The sequence below is a fragment of the Asparagus officinalis genome, chromosome 6 (genome assembly GCF_001876935.1).
Source record: "Asparagus officinalis chromosome 6, Aspof.V1, whole genome shotgun sequence".
Classification (NCBI taxonomy): Eukaryota; Viridiplantae; Streptophyta; class Magnoliopsida; order Asparagales; family Asparagaceae; genus Asparagus; species Asparagus officinalis.
The window spans coordinates 5,102,840-5,118,342 of NC_033799.1; the positions used below are offsets into that span (position 1 = coordinate 5,102,840).

The 15,503-nt window shown below is 40.1% G+C and overlaps 1 protein-coding gene across 3 annotated transcripts in view; it reads left to right on the top strand.

Moving 5' to 3' along the window:
* Positions 1-15,503, top strand: part of LOC109845492 — a 21,892-nt gene that overhangs the window by 3,210 nt on the left and 3,179 nt on the right. For 2 of the 3 annotated variants that reach the window (XM_020414743.1, XM_020414744.1), the window contains exons 4-5: positions 6,588-6,720; positions 6,806-7,664. In XM_020414743.1, the coding sequence (XP_020270332.1) occupies positions 6,588-6,720; positions 6,806-7,057 (385 nt within the window). In that variant the 3' untranslated portion in view covers positions 7,058-7,664. Of the gene's footprint in view, positions 1-6,587; positions 6,721-6,805; positions 7,665-15,503 lie in introns of those variants that run through there. The other variant, XM_020414745.1, reaches the window with a different exon arrangement.

Below are 15,503 nucleotides of genomic sequence, written 5' to 3' on the forward strand. Positions count from 1 at the left end.
ACAACGTCTACGCGATGGAAGAAGAGGGCAAGATTACCCCCATTTGTTCCAGCTCACAATTTTGGGTAAATTTTGAGGGTGGGGGCTGTGGAGTGTTTATATAGTTAGGGTAATTTTGGGTGAAATGGGGTATTTATCCCACAATTATCCCAATAAACCAATAACACCATCAAATATACACCAAACCCAATTACCCCAAATAACATCAAAAAATGTTGTTTCAAAAATTAGCCCATTATCCCCAAAATTACCCCATGAATAACCCCCTAAGAGGTTAAACTTATAGGATCTTTTGTTCGATTTATATGTGAGATCATAAGGCATTGCTCATCTAGCTGTTGGCAATTTCCTTTGTGGTTTGTATAGGTCTTTTAGCGAGAGTTTTCCTTTCCTTTTATGTTGTCTTCTTTGGACCAATCTTTTCGTTCATCTTATATTTGGCTCATTGTAATTTTCTCATCTACTGAATATAACTCTTTGATACCATCCATTCGTTGAGCAGATAGGCTATTCTCTTCTATATTTCTTTGATATCGTTGGTACAGATAGTTTTGATGTCCAATTAACTGGCCAATGTGTGTAAAGAATAACGTAAGATAGTCAATGATGGGCCTAAATATTTGTTTTTCAATTCACATAATTGATCATTTTCTTAAGATCAATTTGCTCATCTCAATATTACATTCAGTGATTACAGGTTCAATTTTTCTCTCCATCGTCCCTTCATTTTCCCCCTCGAGTAATTCTACGTTTCATTTGATAGTACATACTTATTTGTTTGGAACTTGATAAGGGTGTATTGTCTTAGCATATGGACTATCTTGATCATGCCTGTTGATATGTATATATATATTCTCTGCAGAATATAAGAGGGAGAAAAGTACCCACAAAGTTTTGCTGGATATGCATTGAAACTTTTTGTGGCTGCCATTGCAGAACTTTTTTAAACCCTGATGACTGATGACACTTATTCATACTTACATATTCATTGCAAAATCTATACTTATAAATGAGAATAGCCATGTCAAAACTTTTGATTTCCTATTTTACCATTTCAAATTTTGATAATTCACAATTATACCATTATTTGTAATTAATCCTTATCCATAACTCTTTATTAAATGCACCTCCTAATCTCTCCCAAAATATTTGGTCAAGAATATAATTATCATCAATAGTTTATAATCTAATGTTACATACAAATGCTTAAATCTATATTTAGAATTTTAGAGTGTCAAATTTCATTTTCCAGGTCCTTAATCGCTTGTTGCGGGGCTTTGCAACCTGCTTTCCTATCTAAAAATTTGAAACGAGTAGATTGGAGGGACATCAAGGTTTAAGCCATAGGAGGACCAGAAATTTGTGGGGACTATCTGACGTAGAATTAGACAATGGTGTTCCTCATTTTTCATCGATTTGTGTTCTTTTAGCACCAACTGCTAATGAGTCAAAAATTTCAGCGCAAGACTATAAATTTCCTGCTAGTCAGTCACACAATAGTATAGGATAAAATTAATCAAATAATTATAATAATAAGATGTAGTGTCTAGGCTTTTAAAATTCAGTTTGGATCAATACATAAACTATGAACCCAATTAACTAACAAACAACACTTTTCATTTTTCCTTTATATAACATCTCTTTCATATCTTGAGTATAAATTAGCTCATACATTTTCTTTCACTCACATAACACCTATTAAGCCAAATTCATACAATTACAAAATAAAAGTTCAACCGAAACTCAACTTGGATTAGAATGGGAAACTTAGCTTCTATGTCTCATTAACCTACACATTCAGGTTCTTGTAGCTGTTGGCCAATCTAATTACCTAAGGGTCCTAACGCACAAATTTCTCATTACATCCTTTATTTAGGTTTCATGAATATTAATAAAATCTAAACTATCTTAAACGCATGAATCGAGAGTTTTCCATCAATTCACTTCATCATTTTACGATGCACATTTTAAATTTAGCATTAAACAAGTATGTCCACGTGCAATGCACGTGCACTTTACTTGTATGTAGATAAAATCCGATATATGATGCAATGATTATGCGTTGAAAATATTTGTGCTCATGAACCGTATATAATCTTCCTTTCACCCAGACTCTTTCTTAATCTGATGAATTTAGAAAATCATTTCTTGGTTGCATGAGCTTAATTGTATGATCTATAAGGTAATATCCCTTAGCAATCAGCTGATAAGTTTTATGGCAAGCATTTCCTGTTGACGATCCGGACACTTCACCTCGTGGAACAATGTTGACTCCTCTCGATTTGACGTTGAGGAAAACTTGCGTGGCAAGTATGAAAAACTCTTATCAAGTTCGAGAACTCTGGACGAGTTATAACTCTTATGAAAGAGTTGATTTGAACCGAGTAATCGGTTATTAGCCAAGGGCCAAAGCTCCAAACCTTCTGTTGCCAAGGTTGCCAAGGTTGAAGACGATCTCCAATGACGAATGCCTCCAAAGCCCGATCCTCAAAGCCAGCCAAGATCCCTCCTATTTATAGGGTTTTTTAGGGGTGCAACCGCCCCTTAAATCTCTCCTTAATGGGAGATCATGGGGTGTAACCGCCCCTATTAAGTGGAAGCGGTTTTGAAACCGTTCCAGCTCATATTTGAATGAGTCAAACGCCCAAGATGACGTTTTGGGCTTGAACACAGAGTTGGGACTGCATTTGGGCTGAAAACACAGTAGTCGCACTTCGTTTTGAATCTAGAATGTAAGGCTAGTCCTAACTCTGCGTTTTGCTCTTGGAACGCAGCCACAAGCTCTGCGTCTTGAGTTGAAGAGACCGTCAATTTGTAGTCTCTTTTGCTAGAGCGTTGTAAAGATCATCATCTTGTAATCTTCGTCTTGGCTCCTTAAAAATATGAGAGTCGTCAGATTGTAACCCTCGATGTCGATTGTGAAGGCTGTTGAATAAGAGGCTAAGAGCTTTCATCGGCTGTTGTGAATGTTGTCAAATTATAACCTTCATCGATCTATGTGAAAGTCTTCAAGTTATAGCATTCTGGAAGCCGTCAAATTATAACTTGCATCATCGGTGTTTTATGGGGATCAACTATCTTCTGTAATTTTTAGACAGCCTACAGAACCCCTTCCAAAGTTTTTAAAAGTTCGCGGTTGACTGAGATAAATTTTTGGAATACTTTGAATCTCAACTCTGATTCTTGGAGCTGTTGATTCCTTGTCACAAAGGAGTTATTCTCTGCACCCGCTTCGAAGGCATCTTGGAGTTGGTTGCAGAAATTTGCTGAATAGGACCCGTATGAGGGTGTGCGTCATAATTCTGTTTCTGGATCGCGAGGGTGGATCTTTGCGTTTTGAACTTGAGACGCGGGTCCCACTCTTGCATTTTGAATTTGGAACGTAGGATCGACCTTTGCGTTTTGGTTTTGCAACGCATGTCTACCCTTGGCGTTTTGTATTTGGAACGCAGGATTTGACCTCAGCGTTGTATTTTTGCAATGCGTGTCTGACCTCGATGTTGTGTCTTGAGACGCGGAGGCGGCCTTCGTGCATTTTAACTAAGTCTTTGAGACTTGTTTTTAGCTCGTCCGTTTCAAGTCTCGGCTGACATCCATTCAGCTAATAGGTCTGTGAACATTCATAGGATTTTTAGCAACCCCTCAACGGATTTGATAAGCCTAAACCAACTACCGTTTGAGTCGGGCTAGCATGTGGATTGTCTAAATCTGTTCCACATGTAACATTGTGCTAAAATAATTAACTTTCTTAGTGCTACGATATTGAATACGTAGGCTTCGCCATTGTTACGGGAATAGGCTACCCGACAGCATGTGTCAGATGCAGACTTACCTCTATTTAGGGATCAAGGTAAAGTCCCCCAGAATGAATTCTGGTGTTTTTTTCGCAGTGAAAGATTAACCAGCAGCGCATTTTAGGCACAGACTTATCTCTATTAGGAGTAGAGATAAAATTCCCCAGAATGAATTCTGGTGTCTCTTTCGCGATGAAAAACTAACCAGCAACGCTTGTTAGGCGCGGGTTTTTGTCTTTTTTCGGTTAAAGACTAACCGGCAATGCGTGATAGGCGTTGACTGTAAATTATATTAATAATTGTGATAATCATTTTTGCGAAGGATATGCCTGTACTTCCGTTACTTTAGCAGTATGCTGCATTGCATGCAGTAACTCTCACCAGATCTTATTGTTTTTTCACTGTTGTGTTTCTCATCTAGTTGCTGGATACTATTGTCCTCTTACTGTTATGTTTCTCATCTAATTACTCATCACTTAAAACTGCAAAGGCAAAGCACAGTTCTACAGCCATTTTAATCAAATACTTAGAGAAGCCTTGTTTTGTAGATACATCTCTTCACTTTACATGTTTATGTAATTGAGAACATTGTTAATGACTAATGAGACACAAACTAACATAAACGTCTCAGGAGTTAAGGACTAGAGTAAGACGTGTGTGACATGTTTACCAGCAATATTTGATGCTTATCTAGCTAAAGAACAGATCATTTCTCTAAGTCATACAAGTTTTAGCCCCTTGTTTGACAAAGTATGAAGTATAGTTGATCAGCCTATTGTAAATTGTAATAGTTTTTATTAGTTATCTCTCTTATTTGAAATATTTCATATTTGATACGCTTTTAGCCTCTCGTGGGCCATGTTACAAAGTTTGTATTATGGAACTCAATGGAATAAATCAGTGCTAAGTTATAAGCATGCTCTAAACCTTATCTCTTTGTCATTTTATATCATCAAAATTCGGAAGGAACAGACTTTATATATGGCTTTGACTTGACATTTTTTTTATTTTCAAATTATTTATGATTTAAAATTTGGCTCAAGACATCAAACTAGAGGCCCAATCATTTTGTCTACATAGTTAAAGGTTCAAAAGACTGGGCATTTTGACAATCTTTAATATCATGCAAAGTACATGGCCTCAAAGATCTTATGATGATCTTGTATGAGCTACTTACATCGTAAGTTCATTAATAGTACTTCGTAGCTAATTTTCATGTGGCTCTAACTCTAATGCTGTTGACAGGCGAGAGTTGGGCATGGTAGGCAATTCTAGATTGTAATCCACTTGAGTTATAATCTGTTTGTAAACTATAGCCCAAGTGCAATAAAATTAAATCTATAAAGCAGTTATATACTTTTGGGGCTCCCACTGACGATGGCAAATTGTCAGATTAAGTGAGGCTTCAAATGGCTCTGCTAGACCCCTATGTATTCAGATTGACTTTACCATTGATCATCTCTAACTATACACATAATGCAGCCAGATCTAGTTAAAGGTTTACCCCCATGATATTTTGGGTCAAATTTCCGGTACTGTTAGGGCGTCGTATACCCACCGGCTCTCGTGATCCTATTGGAGCAATGCTTCTTTTCCATGTTGGGGATTCATATGATTCTAGTAGGTAATATATAAAGCTACACTTACCATTTTTGTTAAATTATAAAACAAACAGTTACATTGATCCCACCTTTAATTTCTCTTTATGGTTAGGCAGGTTGTTCTTGATTTATGGTTATTTTCGTCGCATTTGAACTTGCATGTCACATATAGCAAAATAGATGTCTCCTGAAACTTATTAAAATGTTCAAGACTGTTAAGCAGGAAGCAAACCCATCCGCCAGATGCAACTTATCTTCTCCTAAATCCTAATTGTGAAATTCCAATATATCTGCTGGTGACCTTATAGCTTGAATTCATGCGAAGCTTTCTGTGTTGTTAGTTTCGAGCAAACTGTGAAACATCGGTACTCGTAAACAAGGTTTTAAATATCGGTTCTCGGGGATTTATCGAACTGCCAAAATCCTTATCGGATAGCGGAAATCGAGGATATATCGGAGATAAGTAGTATTTATCGGAGTGATATACTGGATGGTGTATATATATAATATAATAACTAAAAATGTAATCTAACCATACTTAATGAAATATAAACATACCAAAATGTAAATCATCATGTTTAGAATCACTATCCAATTGTAGAAAGCAAAACTTGCATCTTCACTGCACGATGAAACCATTCGATTGCATATCCTTACTTATCGGCTGATAATCCCGATAAAAAAACCTTACTTATCGGTCGATAAGTACCGATAACACCGATAACTCCCTGATAACTTGCCAAAAACGATAACCGATTAAAAATCCAAGTTATTTTATCGGAGAGCTCCCAAATCTGATAACTCGGCCGATAATATCGATTATCGGCCGATATTTAAAACAATGCTCGTAAACATGGGTTTTAATGGACAAAGAACTTCATTTTGTAGGGGAAGCACCAAGGAAGGGAATATGCTGCATGCACTTTTGAGTTTTTTTTTTAAATGAAAGTTCCTCTTTTTTTTTAAAAAATCTAATGTCACGTACATGTTTCTCTTCCTGTTCTGGTCTTCTTTGTTCTTTTTGCCTCTGAAGTATGAATAAAATGCATGTGCTAATGTCATATTAAGCAAAGACTCCCATTTACCGATGAAACGTGTACTCAAATTATTAAAACCAACTTTTCATGTTTATGTGCAACTGTCTATTCAATGATCACTAGTTTGATTCTCACATTTGTCTGCCCTTTTTCAGCAAAGGGGAAAACAATCATATCCTGAGGAAGTTCCAGCCAAAGAGTGTCTGGTACGTTACTGTGCTTGGATCTCTGGCAACTACTCAACGTGAATATGTTGCCTTGCATGCATTTTGCCGTCTTATCTTGCAGGTCTGGATCATTTTCTTAATCTACAGACCTTTCAACTTCATTGCCTATCTAGTATTAAATAGTGATGCATTGTTTGACAACACAGATGCAAAATGCTACGTTGAAGCCCAGTCGAAAGCACTTCCCCAAGCATGAAGAGCAGCCTCCTGCAATGCCAGAATGCTATACTCCCAGTTTTATAGATCACCTTAAGAGGACTTTTAACGGTCTGCAGTTGGAAGCAATTCAGTTGGCTGCAATGCATACAGCTGCAGGTATGACCAATGCACTTACAAACAATCTAGTGAGTGCAGTTCCAAGAGCATCAGTGTACGTTCAGTTGATAAAGTATTGCTGAGTATGGACCAAAATCTTTTCTGCACTCTCCCAAGACTATCACCTAAGCCTAGAATGCTTGTTTGTGCTCCATCAAATGTTGCAACTGATGAATTGCTAGAACAAGTCCACGACCGTGGATTCATTGATGGTGGGATGTCTATGTATCGACCTGATGTTGCTTGAGTTGGAGTGGATTCACAAACTCGAGCAGCTCAACCAGTTTCTGTTGAGAGAAGGACTAAGCAGCTTTTAGTTAAGGGCTGTGAAAAGGTTATTGGTTGGATGCATCAGTTGAGAACTCGTGAGTCTCAATTCTCACAACAGATATCTCTTGTTCAGAGACAACTTAATGCAGCTGCTGTAGTTGGTCGATCTCAAGGCAAGATTGGTGTGGATCCTGAAGTTCTTCTTGCTCGCGATCAAAATAGTAATGTTTTATTGCGAAGTCTTGCTCAAGCTGTTGAATAAAGGGATAAAGTGTTGGTGGGAGTGACCCGACTTTGTATCTTGGGAAGCAGGTTTCGTCCTGGGAGTAACTTTAATTTGGAAGATGCTCGAGCTCGCCTTGAAGCGAGTTTTGCTAATGAAGCCTAGATATTTCACTACAGTTCAAGTAGTGATCGGAAGATTATTTTCTCGTCTCTCACATGGCCGAGGCAAGTGAAGTAGCAGTACTTCCTCCACTTCCGTCCGGGGAGTAACTTTAATTTGGAAGATGCTTGGCTTTCTTCTCCTCCTCTTCACGAGCTCTCTTCTTGTGCTTCTTAATACAGGAATCATCGTGATGATCTGTGATCTCGGATGTTCTCCAGATCTCTTCACTGCATCTCGAACAACGGAATGTCATGATCAAGCACACGATCTCCTCTCCTTGGTCGAAGCGATGGACGATTTTATTGGTCAATGGTTTGGCCGTTGGGTAGGTTGACAGGATCGGGTCTTTTGAGAGTCGCGTCCATCCTTTTGGGGTCAGCCATCGTTTTTTGTGCTAGGTTGGAAGAGATCCCAAAAGGATGGGCGCAACTCTCAAAAGACCCGATCCTGTCAACCTACCCAACAGCCAAACCATTGACAATCGTACCCCCACTAAATCGTCCATCGCTTCGACCAAGGAGAGGAGATCGTGTGCTTGATGATGACATTCCGTTGTACGAGATGCAGTGAAGAGATCCGGAGAACATCTGAAATTACAGATCATCACGATGTTTCCTGTATTAAGAAGCACAAGAAGAGAGCTCGTGAAGAGGAGGAGAAGAAAGCCAAGCATCTGAGGCTCAAAGATGCTTCCATGAACAAATGAGGTTAGATTATTTCTACTTAAATTGAGTGATATAAGACAGTTTCTTGAATTTTCTAGTGCAACGAATTAGTTTCTTGAATAATCTGGCACAACGAATCGATTTATGATCTAAGTATGTTTCTGAATTAGTATTGTGTACATGTTTGTCGTCAAGAAATTCCTAGGAAAAATTACTTTTGTTTAGGATTGCTTTACAATCAACTAGTTTCTTTTGCTAGCTCAATCTTGCTTAGTCTGACAAAATATTAGTGAAAATGATGCCTCCTTTTACCTTGGAACATAGAATGTTCCAAAAATTTGAAGTCCCTACATCTGGTCCAAGGGAATCCTTAGTATAATACTGTCTAGCTGTCCAAATATCTACTTTTATTCCTGGGTTTTACAGGAAGTACTAACCGGATCCCAGTTTTGGTTGTTTCAAATATTTCAATAGGCTCGTATAGTTCTCAAAACCCAAAATTAATACTATTCACAAAGATTTTTGATGGATAGAAAGCATCTATATCCATTATGCAGTACCACGTTAATAGAATACATCACAATGACTAATAATCTCATATGGACAAAAATCAGATCTGTTTAGCTCCACAGATCTGAAAATACTGAGGTTAAATATTCAATTCTCTAAAGTGTCAGTATAACTTTTAACAAGGGAAGATCATTTTGTGCTACCAAGTCAATAGAATGTTACCCTCCCTTCAGTCATAAACGCAGACCTTGGAGGGGGAAGGAAATACGTATTAGCTTCATGAAAGGAGAAGACCCAAAATCATGAAAAGGAGGTTAAAAAAGATAATCATAAAAAACTAACAACAATTACACAAATATAGTACGGACCCAAATCTGAAAAGAATAACATAAGTAGGTTGCAATAGTTTATGCAAATGATGATACTCACAAACTTGTCAGCCAGTCATGAACCCAGATCTAGAACCTTTACGAAGAACGGAGCTGAAAACCCACTTGATGGTCTTCAAAACTATACATTAAGAGAAGAAACACAAGGAATTGGTTCAATGTCCACCTTGGCCTAAAAATCTCCCTCACTCGTGACACCGACTAGTAAAGACTTGCAACTGATTTCTATATGGTAAACCTTCTAGGCAACACACTGGCACTAGCAAATACCAAACTCCCTCTCAGATCAATGTCATAACCATACATGGCTATACCAATAAAAAAAGAACTTGGACCACATCTCTCGCTGTTCGGTGTTATACCCCTCTGTGGATGTACTGATGAGCAAAGACCATAACCTGTGTATTCATGATGAGAAACGAGTAGACCCCAGTTCACTCAGTTAGGTGTCGTGAATCTCAGTCATTATGCTATAATGTTCACTGTTAGACTAGAAGTGAACAAAGTTCATTCACTATCATCCAACTTCCATTAGATCCATTATTCATTCATCACTCATCTGACTGAACTTTTGTTGATTCCAACAAAAAGCACTCCAGATTCAAATGTCTATTATATGTTACATACTGGTATCAACTTTCACCGTCTGCACCTGTCCATCGAAGGCAAAGTAAAAGAGGATTCAGTGTGTCACATTCCCATCTCATGATAGCCCTATATATGTGTTAAGTTTCGGGCACATTAATACTTTGCTCTATTGGATTATGTGGAGTATTTGTTATGAAAAGCAATATGAATTTATTGATTCGACACAGTTAAGTAGATCAATTTGCTAGGTTTTTAATTTAAATTTTAGATGTGATTTATCTTTTAAGTATTGGTTTGGATGATCATTTAGTTATTGAATTTCAAATTTTATAAACGATAAAAGTTGTCTTCGTTTTCAAATCTTATCAGGGACAAATATAGCACCTCAGTATTTTATAAACTATGCGTCCCGGTCATCATTAGATTATTAAAGGGGAATTAGGGAGCTAACTTTTGGTAATATTGTAAAGGACAGTCCATCACCTGTGTCTAAGTAACCTAATAGACACACACATGACATTGCAATTTATGTAGTATGTGATCGCTGCAGCGTTTACATTTGTGCATGTGCACGTTGTAATCTATGAATCAGTTTACTAGACATACTCAATACTCAACTTGGAGCTCTTATCTATTTGCATTAGTTATGAACTAGTTGACTAGACATATTGAAGAGGAAGAGTACTGGGATCTATATTTATATTGACATTTGACAATATATTAGTCGATGAGACTGAAAAATGAGCAAATTTCAAAGTAAGGAAGGTGGAAAAAACCTATCGAATCTAAAATATCTAGGATTTATAGATCAAACAGAATACTTCTCATGAGAGGCTTTTGTCTTTAGTTGATAGTACATGGAAGAGCGCTTTTAGAGGTACTAAGATGCACGTGGTGTCTAAACCTGAACTCTTCAGACCTGAGTTTTGAAGGAGTTCAAAGTCAGGCATTTTGCTATCTAAGTGAACAGGTCACAAGGGCAAAATTGAAGTTGGATGCAGCTCAAGTTCAACTTCAGCTGAAGCTACATGATCCGGATTTAACAGACTAAGAAAAGGATTTTACTGCGAAAATACACTCAGTTCATAAATGCAGGGGTAAGTTTCTACGAAAAAGATAGTAGAATCCAATGTTCACTAAATGAGGATAAGAATCCACTTTTTTTTATTCGGCCATGATGAAGAATGAATTAGGGTTTTTCAGATCTCTTCATTGATAGAATGGCTTGGCTTATATAGCCTTACACCCACATTTACACAAAACCCCTCTAATATTCCTTAATTACATTATCTTTTCAACACTCCTCCTCAAGATGAGCGAAAGATATCTATTAAGCTCATCTTGTCACACCCTCTAGCTAGATCTACTGAGTTAAGCCCTTTAGTCAAGCAGTCTGCAGCCTGCTCCTTAGTTGGAACATGGCCTAATTCCAGTAACCCACTGTTCAGCTTCTCCTTAATGAAAAATCTATCAATTTCGATGTGCTTAGTTTTGTCATGCTGAACTAGGTTGTTAGCGATGCTGATAGCTGACTTGTTGACGCACCACAAACTCATCTTGACCCATTGGTCAAGGTTCAGCTCCACCAGCATGTTTTTCAGCCACTTCAACCCCGCAACCCCTAAGGTCATGGCTCTGTACTCTGCTTCAGCTATTGATCTTGCCACCACAGATTGCTTATTGCTTTTTCAGGAGACTAAGTTGCTTCCTACAAATATGTAATATCCTGAGGTAGACCTCCGATCATCTCCGCAGCTAGCAAAATCTGAGTCATAGTAGCCCTCAATGTTCATATGGTCACTCCTCCTAAATCTTAGTCCTTTGCCAGGGGCACCCTTCAGATATCTCATTCTCAGTATCTGATACACTACATCCATATGACCCTACCTCGGGTCATGCATGTAGCAGCTCACCATGCTTACCGCAAATGAGATGTCTGGACGTGTGTGACTTAGGTAGATCAGTCTGTCCACCAATCTCTGATATCTCTCACGATCAACAGGTTCTCCTACCTCAGCATTCAGCCTGAAACTCTGATCAATCGGTGTAGCAGCAGGCTTGCACCCCAACATCCCCATCTCTGCAAGAAGATCCAGTGCATGCTTCCTCTGAGAAAGAACAATCCCCTTAGGTCCATAAGCTATCTCTATTCCAAGAAAGTATCGAAGCTGACCCAGATCCTTCACTTCGAATTCTTTGCTCAATCTTACCTTGAGCTGAACCCAGATCCTTCACTTCGAATTCTTTGCTCAATCTTACCTTGAGCTGAGCAATCTCCTTCTCATCATCCCCTGTGATCTTGAGCTGAGCAATCTCCTTCTCATCATCCCCTGTGATGATCATGTCATCCACATACACTGTCAACATAGTGATGTGACCCCCACTTTTTCTGAAGAATACGGTATGATCGACATTGATCTGTCTATATCCCATACTAACCATGGCTCTCCTGAACCTGTTAAACCATGCTCGAGGGGACTGTTTTAGTCCATACAGAGATTTCTTCAGCCTACAGACCTTACCCACTGTCTGTTCTGTGCCACATCCAGGTGGTATCTCCATATACACCTCTTCCATTAGATCTCCATGAAGAAACGCATTCTTCACATCCAGTTGGTGTAGTTCCCATCCACCATTTGTTGCCAGAGAAATTAGCGTTCGAACAGTACTCATCTCCGTCACTGGTGCAAAAGTCTCATCGTAGTCAATGCCGACGCCGTATGTCTGGATGTACCCTTTTGCCACCAGTCGTACCTTGTATCGTTCAACCTTCCCTTCTGGGTTCTGTTTCATAGTAAACACCCACTTGCATCCCACTGTTCTTTTTACTGCTGGTAGTGTCGCTAACTCCCACGTGTGGTTCTTCTCAAGAGCCCACAGCTCCTCATGCATAGCAACATTCCACTTTGGGTCCTTAGCATCCTGCCAGTTAGGTATAATAACAAAATCTAATGATGCAATGAATGCTCTATGTGAAAGGGATATGTGAGAATAGGAAACAGAATGAGCTAGATCCCAACCATATCTCTTAGGAGGATTTCCTGTATTACTGCGAGTAGTCCTCCTTTCTAACATTGGAGCGGGGAAAGGGGTAGGGATAGGAATGATATTACCTAGAGCGGAGGGTGGTGTAGGTGTCTCAGGAGTTGGAGCAGAGTTGGACAAGGGACTAGGCACTGTTACTGTTACTGTTGGCACTGTTACTGTAGCTACCTCTGGCTCCTTCCCCCTCCTACTGTATGTAAGCAACTCCCTATGAGCTGTAGGCCTAACACCCCTTGTCTCCTCCTCCCATATGTTTTCATCCTCCGTCTCTTTCGAGTACGGAATCGAAATTGGGATTAACCCCCTTGAGCTCTCACCATTCCCCCCCTCGCCTCATACCTCCAGTATCGGGCAAGTCCTCAAAAGATGAGGTAACCCCCACTGTGTAGTACGGCTCGAGCTCCCGAAACCGCACATCCATGCTGACAAACAACCTTTTTTCCACCGGACTTCAGCAAACATACCCTTTCTAGGTGCCATTGTATCCCACGAATATACACTTCACAGGCCTAGGGTCTAGCTTGCCAACCGATGGTCTGTTGTTCTTCACAAAGTACACAGCCAAATACCTTCAATGGTAGGCCCCCCGTTATCTCCCTTCAGTGTCTCACGAGGAGACTTCCACTCCAACACACTCGAAGGCATCCGGTTGATTAAGTGAGCAGCAGTCAAGACTGTTTGTCCCCACAACACCTTTGGGATATTCATCGCCATTATCATACTCCTAGCAACTTCTAGGAGATGTCTGTTCTTCCTCTCTGCTATCCCATTCTGAGCTGAGGTGTATGGGCATGTAGTCTGTTGTAGAATTTCCTGAGCTGACAAATACTCCTCAAGTGTTCTGTTGGTGTACTCTGTTTTATTATCTGACCTCAATACTTTTACTACTGCACAATACTGAGTCTGGATGTACTTATGAGAATATTTGAAATAGCCAACTACATCACTTTTGTTTTTTATAAAATATACCTAAGTGACTCTAGAGAAGCAATCAATAAATGTAACAAAAAACTTGCATTCATTTATAGAATTTACTGGGCAGGGTCCCCATACATCAGACTGTATTACTTCAAACTTGCAAGAACTCCTACTATCCGAACTAACATAAGAGCTTCTAGTAAGCTTTCCAAACTCACAAACATCACACTGCATCTTCTGTTTATTTACTTTTTCAAACAGGGTTGGATACATTTTTCCCAAAATGTCAAACGACGGATGTCTCATCCGTTGATGATAAATCATCAACTCATCTTCTGCACACACTTTAGCTCCTCCTGTTCCCGTCCTGTCCACCACAGATATCAGCGCTGAGTCCATCCCTTTGCGGTCCAAGTACCACAGCCCACTACGCCATGTCCCAGTCCCAAGTCTTCGCCCTGCCCCCTTCTCCTGGAAGATCACTTTAGGGATGTCAAAAGAAATAATACAATTTAGTTGGAGGATAATGACACTAATGGATAACAGGCTAACAGGGAATGAAAGAGCATGCAGAACATTAGATAAAGTTATAGAACTTGTATAACTAACAGTACCCTTACCAACCACATCCTGTGCTGTACCATCAGCGATTTGGATGCTCTCTGCTTTTGCTAAGTGAGTGTAAGATAAGAACTCACTGGCATTGCCTGTCACATGTCTGGATGCTCCAGAATCCATTATCCAGGCGGTGGATCTTTCCTCGTTTGGGTGTGTGCGAAGGGCGTAGTTAGCATAGTCTCCTCTAGAGAAAGTAGTAGATGCCCCCTCAAACACATCACCTACTGCTCTCTGCTTCCTCCTCAATGCTGCCAAGAGTGTCCGATCCTCATTAGTGAATATTATCTCCGCTTCTTCTCTTTCTGTCACTGTCAAGTTTGCTCGGTGGCCTCCTCTTCCACCTCACCTGTCTCCACGGCCACGACCACGACCTCCAGCCTGACCACGTACACCCCAGTCCCTTTCCCTGGGTGGCTTAGGGCACATCTGTCTCAGATGCCCTACTTCTCCGCAGTTGAAGCAATGTCTAGTCTCTCCTCTGAATCCAGTGTTATTCGGGTGGGATACCACCAGTGCAGACTTCTCCCCTGTAAGTCCATCAATTCCAGCATGTAGCCTGATACGGCTCTCCTTCTTTATCATGGTCGAGACTTCCTCCTCCAATGGTGGGATCTTCGTCTGAGTTAATAGCAATACCGTCCTATGCTTATACGCTAGAGCCAAGCCTCGGAGAAACAACATGGTACTCTTCTGCAAAGAGGCCTCGCGCTCCTTGCACTCCGGGTCCTTGCAGCTTGCTAGGGGCGAGAAGTGATCGTGATCGAGCCACAAGCGTTCCAGCTCTGTGGCGTACTCCTGTACAGTCCTCTCTCCCTGTACTGTAGTGCTGATCTCCTTCTCGATCTGGAATACCCTCAGGTTATTCCTCACCCCATCATAGGTCCTTCTCAGCTTCTCCCATACATCCTGCACCCTCCCAAGACCATCCATTGTGGCAGCAATTGGCTGGACTACAGAATTCAGAAGCCAGATGTACATCAACATATGAGTGGACTTTCACTCATCTCTCCCTGCAGAGCCTTCAGCCGGCTCAGTGTTCTCCCCTGTCAGATATCCCTCCAGGCTCCTCCTGGCAAGGGTATATTTCACTCGTCTCGACCAACTTAGATATGTCGCGGGTACATCAATTAGTGGAAGC